We start from the raw sequence: 8,689 nt of genomic DNA on the forward strand, positions 1-8,689 counted from the left end.
AAAAAGGAAGTACTACTGTGAGTTTGTGACTCATCTACATCATTGGTGGAATATATTCTCAAATGGACCTACAATTATTTTTTTGATAACTGAAAATAACACTATATAGATTTACCCTTTAAACATCTAATATAGATCTAAAATTATACCGTCAAGTCCGCAAATTTTCCATACGCATAGCCAGTACTATAACATATCATTCATGTAATACATGCCCTGTTAAGTTTTAATCAACCAAACATGACCACAAATTGGCAATAATTCACATGATCCCTTGATTGATGTAAATATAAATATCCACATAATATATCTTTTACCATTGAGATCCCTATCACTTCTGTGTATTCAGAGTATCATTTTTTCTTTGGAAAAACGTGTGCAACTCCGAATCACGAGCTGTGTCTTTTGACTCCCAAATAATTCAACTTCGTAGTCCCCTGAAAAGCAATCATCTCCATAGAGAAGAGAGATTCAAGCACAGAACAATGGACAGACAACAACGCGTCTGTCTCATGCCATAAATGCAGGCAGGGGACGTAGCTACACAAACATCAAGACAAACAATAAAGCCAAACCCACAGGTTCTCAACATCAAACAATTAGTCACAACCCACAAGTACCCAACAAGACCCAGAAGATATCATATAACACACACAACATAAAGTTCTTACATAATAGAATAAAATACAAAGGTGGGAGAGACTTTAGACCATTGGTGACTTAAAGGCCCCATTGGCAAATTGCATGCCAGGATGAAGAAAGAGTCTTTACTTGTGCGGTTGAGCTAACATCAACATCACAAAAAGAAGACTCCCACAAAGGATAATAAAACATGACAAGATTGGAGACATAAAAGCAGTAGAAAGTGAGTGAAAGTTGGGTCCCAAAAGCACAAAGGAGCACAAGGGGCGTGCATTCATCTTCCATCAGGGGGGTCCCTCTTGAATAACCAGTCATCTCATTCACATAACCACTTCTAGTGCCAAGGTATGAGTTCTACTCTCTCTCTTAATCCCAATACAAAGCGCTTGATGATGATTCACGTACCGTTATTGTGGACATATAATATACCGCACTCACTCCTTTGTAGATGTTAGAAAAAGGTTTCACCACCCAAAGTTGCTGATTTCCAACTCCATTCAATAGACTTCAGCAGAAATTCAAGCTCTCTCCCTCTCTACAATTTCCAATCTTCACAAAAGTCGCTAGAAACTCCTAGGCTTGCGCAAATCCACACCTAACTTATTCTGCATACTCGTCTATGAGTTACTGGGGACAGAAAATCAACTGCATATACCACAAACGAACCACTTAAACCAAAGAGTTGTTGGCAACTCATATAGTATCAAGTCCTAAGGATGTGGCTTTGCGCTTCAAGGTTTCCAGGTACCGAATAGCCTCATCAAGAACCATGATTGCATCCTTGCCCTTACTACCTGGAACGATGCTTTGCAGAATGTCCACAATCTCTGTAAGTTTCTCCTTTCTCATCCTCTTGTTGACTGGTGAAAAAGTGTCATCAGAAGAACCAGAATTCCAGACATTGGCACAACTCGATTGTGCATCATCATCGTACTCGGAACAGCATCGCTTAGCTTTAACAGAATCGGCAGTGTCCAGCAGTATTGCTACATTGTCATCCCCTCCATCAAAAAGTCGTCGCTTTTTGGTCAATCCCATGGAGCTAGCAACCTCTTCTGCACTGCTCTCAAAACAATCTTGCATATCATGCACAATCATCGTACTGGGTGAATGCCCAGTGCTAGTAACTTCATCCTCCTCAGTACAGTCACTGTCATCATCAGAGTAGAGCAATGCATTGAGTTCTTCTGTGTCTTCATGCATCTCACTATCAGTATCAGTTACCTTGTTTACACCAACTTCATCAGTCAAAATTGGTGCGGAATGAAATTTTGGAATTTCCTTTGCCCCAGGGTCTTGCACAGTCAAATTACAAACAACAGATGGTTTCGGAGACCTTGAAGTTAGACACTGAACTGGAGTTTCAATACCAGAACTGAAGATCAAAGTTGTTTGGTCTCCTGATTGATCAACAACGAGGAACTTCTTCTCACCCCTTACAGATCCTGCCTTAGATGTGGTTTCCTCACCACAATCATCAGAAGCGATAGAAGAGAGCTTCTCTTTAAGAACCGAGTTTGTGGGCATAAAATCCCGTCGGAAACTGGGCAGACAATAGAACCAAGCATGAGGTTCCATTGCATGACCACCCGGTGAGTCAGACAACTGAGGAAACAGGTACTCCGGCATTTTCAAATTAGCAGAAACCATATGTATGTCAGGGTTCATGAATGAGGGAGCAGTTTGCTGCAGCAAGTGAAGTGGAGTACTCCAAGAATTCAAATAGGGTGATTGCGAATCAAATGGTTGCTGCAGAAACGAAGATCCACAGTTTTCACCCATTCAACAAATACAAATCACCTACAACTAAAAAGTAAATAGCACTTGTACACAAGGCTCCTGCAGTGGGTGGGCTCCGGACAAGCAAGACGTACGCAGACCTTCAGGGCAAGCAAATCCCTGGAACAGTATCAAAAGAACGCAGGATGTTCGCGGAGTCCCTGTTTTCTACCCCACATAATATGCGAAAATACTGTTTCCAAGAATTGAACCACCACCTAGAAAAGGTGAGCAAAACAATTTACATTTTGGTAAACAAATATTATGATTGAAAATTTACATTCGCACAGACAAGAAATAATGAACATACCAGATGACGGGAACCTGTGACACTGGAACTTTATGTTCACTCTCTCTTGGTAATGAAGAAAAAAACTACAATCTCAGCTTAATTCAAATACTAGAGTGCAAAACTAATCTACGTAACAGGTTTCAGTAAATGACGGAAATATTCAGCCTGCAGAAAAACCAAGAAAACGTGAAAACATTAGACTAACTATCTCAACCAGAATCACTAAAACACAAAAATAAGTAATCCTTTCTTTTCGCACATGAAATATAGAATTTTAGACAATTATGGGCATTTAGTTCTAACAATAAAAGGTTGAAAAAGTAAAAGATTAACTTCTACTAACCTGGCAATTTCCGAGTGGTTGAAAGCATGCTATAACTCTAACTACAATTTTTGCACTCCCACCAATCCCATTCTCGTATTTCAATGCCCGGAAATTTGTTTGACCCGCTGCTTGGCACACCATAACTACTACCCAGCCCTTCAATGTTCTTTAAACAACCACGCAATCGTTGAGCAGAACAAAAAGTGATGCCCAATTCGTTGACAGAACAAGATCAATTGAACTACCAAGAAAAATGACAAATATACTACAAAGTGAAGAATTTGGAAGAAGGTGAAACACTATTCTTAAGAATACGAGAAGGGTCAGGCTACTATTCAACTAATCTGGCGCACATAGCAGGGAACAACAATGAAGAAAGTGGATCCCATGGAAAATGATGGGGAAATGCAAGATAGAAATTCAGAGGTTTGGATAGAAAATATTAATTACAGGATAACTCTGCAGTAAGGGTTCAAAGAGAAGCCTTTCCTAAACACATCAACAGAATGACTCAAAATCCACCGCATGCTGTTTCCCACTGCGGACAGATGGCCAGACTGTACCTTGCACGAAATTCCTATTCAAGAACCCTGCAAATTTTTCCGTATTAAATATGAATCTCGTGGGGCAAAATAAAATGAAATATATTCCATTTCAAGAATCAGAAATTCATTTCAACTGTAACAGAGATCTCGGGCAGCTAACAACAAACATGAAAACATTTACACTCGACTGCAATCCATGACACTGAGCTTCATCTTCGGAAATATAAGAACAACGACTGCCAAATTCAACATTTGCCGCATATTGCCTCGAGCGGATATTCCATTACAGCAATCAAACAACACTTTAACAAGAAACATAGCACAAAAGAGCAGACCAGTACGACCTGTACATTTCTAAGGCAATAAAGCTGTTCCAGTCAGATTTACGAGTGTTTATACACACAGCAAACATAATACCCTGGAATTTCACTAAAAATTAAAGCAAATCGAAAAATAATTTGAAACGCTTCAAGCAAGCAAAACAAGCAACGAATATGACATTCTAGCTGAATAATCACACCTGATTCAGTGATTCCCAAACCAAAACATAAAACCGGAGCTCAATCACAGTCGTACACTAAAATACACTTCATTAAGGTGATTGAAGACAAAACAACCGCGAAGAAAGGAAAACTTACAATGAAAACAGGCTCGTGGAGAACCAAATTCCACTGGAGACCAACTCAATCCTAGATTGCAGCTTCGAAAAAACAGATCGGGCGTACAGAGCACGGAAAGGGCGATTTGAGAGACAGATTGATGGAGAAGAGAAGCAGGTGTAGGCGTGTGGCAAAAGCTGAAATGTGTGGAAATGCACGGAAGCTAAGATTATATAGAAACGGAATTGACTGAAATGTCCCCGTTTGTGGAATCAAAAGACATGCCCAACACCAATAATAATAAATAAATAAATATAAACAATAAAGGAAAGAGTCCCATACGTGCGTGCGTGAGGAGTGCACGCAAGGTATAAGTGTACAATGATGAAACACTGTAACAAACCCCCCCTTCGTTTTTCTTTTCCCTCTCTTCCCGTGTCTGGGTCTGGTGAATAAGGAGATGAAGACTTTTTGACTTGGGAGAAATTGGGTTCGACTTGGATAGATTTACAGTATTTGCAGGCCTAAATACAGTATGATATTGTCCGTTCTGAGATAAGACCCGCACGAATTTGTTCTTTCAAACTCAATGTCCTCGCTTAGGTTCAGAAAATCTATCTTCATGTGTTAGGTTGTTGGTTCTCCTTGTGACTTTATCTATTATCGTTTCTCGTTCATTCTCCTCAATGTGAGATCTTATCATTCCACCCCTCTCGATGAATCTGCACGTCCTCAAGACATAGCCATATAGCCTTGTCATTCTCCAACAATTGGTTTTCTCGCCTTCTCTTACGGCATGACCTTTATGGATAGTGCCCCACAGTCTGTCTGCCACTAACCCAACTAATAACCCACAACCATTTGCTAGAGTTCTAGCAATGAAAGCACCAACGTTTTCACTTAGGCTCGAAAGACCAATAGTAATGTGTGAGGTTATGGGTTGTGTTTATCTATTATTATATATTCACACCTCTATATATGTCAAAAATATTGTCCGCTTTAGGTTTATTGATTCCTGTTAATACATCGAGTACAAACGACTTTGTTCCTTTTGAACCTAGTTACTACAGGCCCAAGCCTAACTCGCTGAGCCAAAGAAAAAAGGTTTTGTTATATATGGAAAAATGTAAGGGATTAAATTTACCCATATATATCACTTGATTGACTATAAACTATTCTAATAGACGTGGGACTTTGTTCTTAACTTCTATTGCCACCCCTCCCCATTCTCCAATTGGGATCTTATTATCGGGTTCCCGCTCAGGTCAGGATTCCGGTTATTGTTCATTTAACGATCGGGTTCCAACCAGACCATAGACCACGGTTAGTTAGTTTATCGGTGGGCATGGATTTCGGGTTCCCGCTCGGGTCAGAAAAGATGAATTACATGACATTAAAAAAAAGAAAAAGGGATGGTATCCTATGCAAAACATGAACACCAATAATTTGTTCCTTGACCGTTCAAACCACGAATCATACCAAGGTTTTGAAAAGGGTCCCACTGATCATAACTCTGGGTACATCATACTCATCAAGATCCCACACTCCCACTCTTACGTGAATGCATATGTATGCATGTTATGAAATATCTCCCATCAATGAATGGCCCAACTAAACTAGCTAAGGTTAGTGTGTGTTTGATTAATTAAAAGGTTAATCTCATTTAATCATTGTATTATTGCCCTTTATATATTCTAGGCTTTTCCATTTTGACAAGTTGTTGCAAGGAACTTTAATCCCTTGGAATTAATATTATTCATAAATATGAATATATGCTTATATATTTGATGTATTTGAATTCAACAAATTTTTTTTTACCGAGAATATTATATAAGTTTATCATTTGAACATATGATATAAGCCTAAACTTTGACTGTCAAGTTTGCGCGCACAGAAATTTCTCACATGACGATAAGGGGGACAAAGTCTAGCATAGAGAGATTCATAAACTAAATTATCACTTAAGTGGTTAATAAAAATTAACACTAAAAGAATTATCACCCAATACAATTTTCTAATAAAAATGCTAATTCCAACAAATAATCAATTAAAGCATATAAAAGAAATTGATTAATTCACTGAAAACAAATTTGGCAATTGTTCAATAGATAATAATTCAAAATATATTAACAGACTTTTAAAGTAGAACATATACATGGAAACAAACACGTCCTAAATGTTCCTTTTTTGTTCTTATCCATTATTGTCTTAGAATAATCAGAGCATGCGCTATAGGTAACTTTAATTAATCAAATAAAAATAAGGCTGTGTTTGCCAAGTATGGTTGGGCCCAAAAAAGAAATAATTATAAATTAGGGCAAACCCCATGATTTAATCACCTGAACACAGATCTTACGCACAGAGTAGAAGATCTGATGCCCAAAAATTTAAATTAAATTATAATTAATTAATACCAAAATAAATTTAAAAAATTGTATATATATTTTTATGCCGTCTTGTTTGGGGTGGAGGGTACAATGACCAATCCCATTGAGTCTACGCTTTTGGTAGAACCAACACAGAGTATTCCACCACAAGCATATATATAGTCACCTTTTTCTTTTTCTTTTGAGTTATTTTATTAATCTTTAGCACTATTTGTTTAGGAAAAAGTAGTGACAAATGATCCAATAAAGCCTTGAGAAATTATATGAGGAGGGTGCACGTATGTGTAAATGTATTTTGCGTTGACGAACTTTAACCCATCATGTGTTAGCCTAGTTGTGAACATAGTTTTTAAACCTTGACTGGCCCATCGGTCGGACTGTGAAACTCGTAAATCGGCTGCCTTCATAATTTTTTTCTAGAAAAAGACCGCTTGTGCATTAACCCGCGTCAAACCATGGGTTAATCGGAAAAATCCGACAACCCGTGACCTGACAGGTTAAAAGAAAACTCGTATGAGCTGTAAAATGATTTAAAAATAAAGAATATTTTATTTTTGTTAATGAAATTGGATTTTGTGTTTGGTTTATGAATTGTTTATATGATTTTCTTATTGCTATAGAATTTAATAAATTTTTGTAGACAAATTTAGGTTGAATTGTACAGGTATGCTCCTCTAACTTGCTATATAGTATATAACTATTAAATTATAAATATTTATTATGTATTAAAAACCCGCAGTTCAACCTCCATCGTAACGGTTGAACCTCAAAACGCTTGACCCTTCAGCCTTGTTTGGGTTGAGTTTAAAAACTATGGTTGTGAATCTCTCTGAGTTCAAACTATATGAATTCAGAAGGTCTCAAGTTCGATTTCCACTAGGAGCAATACTCTTATGGCCATGCACTAAGTTTTGGCCTAACTTATATTATTGTCAAGTGAGAAACTTTTATATGTGCGGGTTTGACGGTCCGAATTTAAATCTATATCAAATATTCAAAGGACAAATATGTATAGTATCATTATCGGTTATAAAAAAAAAATAAAAAAATGAGCAAACTTACTACTTTTTTATTGATTCCAATATATATATATATATACCAGCTCAAGGTTAGTAGTTTCTCCACCAAATAAGGAAAATATATGTGGTTGATTCTGTGTAACCCACCAATGCTTAATATTCATTCACCAATATATACTCACTAGTAGAGGTTCAAATTCACTTGGTAGTGGAGAATCCATATTCCATAATTGGAGAGAGTGATATGCCTAATTAATAAATCTTGATTTAGCTTGAAATTCTTTTTATATTTTGATACTTAAAGGTGAAATTGGGTTTGCATTTTGTGGTGAAATCCTTTTCTTTCCACAATTCGAAAATAAAATTATGTATCATAAACGACGGTCTAAAAGAACAAAGTCATGCGGATTCAAACTCAAAACGAACAATATTGATTTGTACTACTTGAGGTCGATTTTCCAACAATATGTATGAAGATGTGACACATATGATCAGAATCAATACTTTTCTTCCTAAAAAAAGATCAATATTTTTCTTTCTCTTTCTTGAAAGAGAAAGTGAGAGACAGCAAAAGAAATTTTCCTTTTAACATGTACATGTATATATCTATATAAAGTTGACATAAATATGAATTTGGTGGGGAAGAGTGGGACATGATACCATGAAGAACCCATTTGGTTGAGGATTCTCCAACAAAACCCTCCACGCTTGGAAAGCTAAAAAAACAATACCATCTCCACCACCACCATCACCCCATCCATGGTTGGGCACTAAAAGAGATTAAAATGCATGTATATATGCTTTTATATATTACCCACAAACCCAATATAAAGTTAAGACCAAAAGTTCAGAGGAATCCATGCCCCCAAAAAAATGTAATTACAAATATTATGCATATGTTATTATTTAACACACACTACACGTCTACACCCACTACTATGTTAGACTTTTCTCTCACTCTAGCTACTACTTTGTATATATTCACCACGTTAGAAAGTGTCAACCCCTCAATTTTAGAAGACTTTGATGGTTAGAATGACAATATCTCATATCACTCGTTTGGAGAGTACTTAGTGATGTGGTTTATAAGTCAAGCACAAC

The 8,689-nt window shown here is 37.0% G+C and overlaps 1 protein-coding gene across 1 annotated transcript; it reads right to left on the reverse strand.

Moving 5' to 3' along the window:
- Window positions 1-617: 617 nt before the first annotated feature.
- On the reverse strand, window positions 618-4,389 carry LOC120010832 (transcription factor bHLH145-like). The gene is made up of 4 exons (XM_038861715.1): window positions 4,222-4,389; window positions 3,057-3,628; window positions 2,732-2,878; window positions 618-2,639 (listed from the first exon to the last, which is right to left on the reverse strand). The coding sequence occupies exon 4, from the start codon at window positions 2,422-2,424 to the stop codon at window positions 1,336-1,338; it is 1,089 nt and encodes a 362-aa protein (XP_038717643.1). The 5' UTR covers window positions 2,425-2,639; window positions 2,732-2,878; window positions 3,057-3,628; window positions 4,222-4,389; the 3' UTR covers window positions 618-1,335.
- Between the last annotated feature and the right edge of the window lie 4,300 nt (window positions 4,390-8,689).

Source organism: Tripterygium wilfordii, chromosome 12 (assembly GCF_013401445.1).
Source record: "Tripterygium wilfordii isolate XIE 37 chromosome 12, ASM1340144v1, whole genome shotgun sequence".
In the NCBI taxonomy this organism is placed as follows: domain Eukaryota; kingdom Viridiplantae; phylum Streptophyta; class Magnoliopsida; order Celastrales; family Celastraceae; genus Tripterygium; species Tripterygium wilfordii.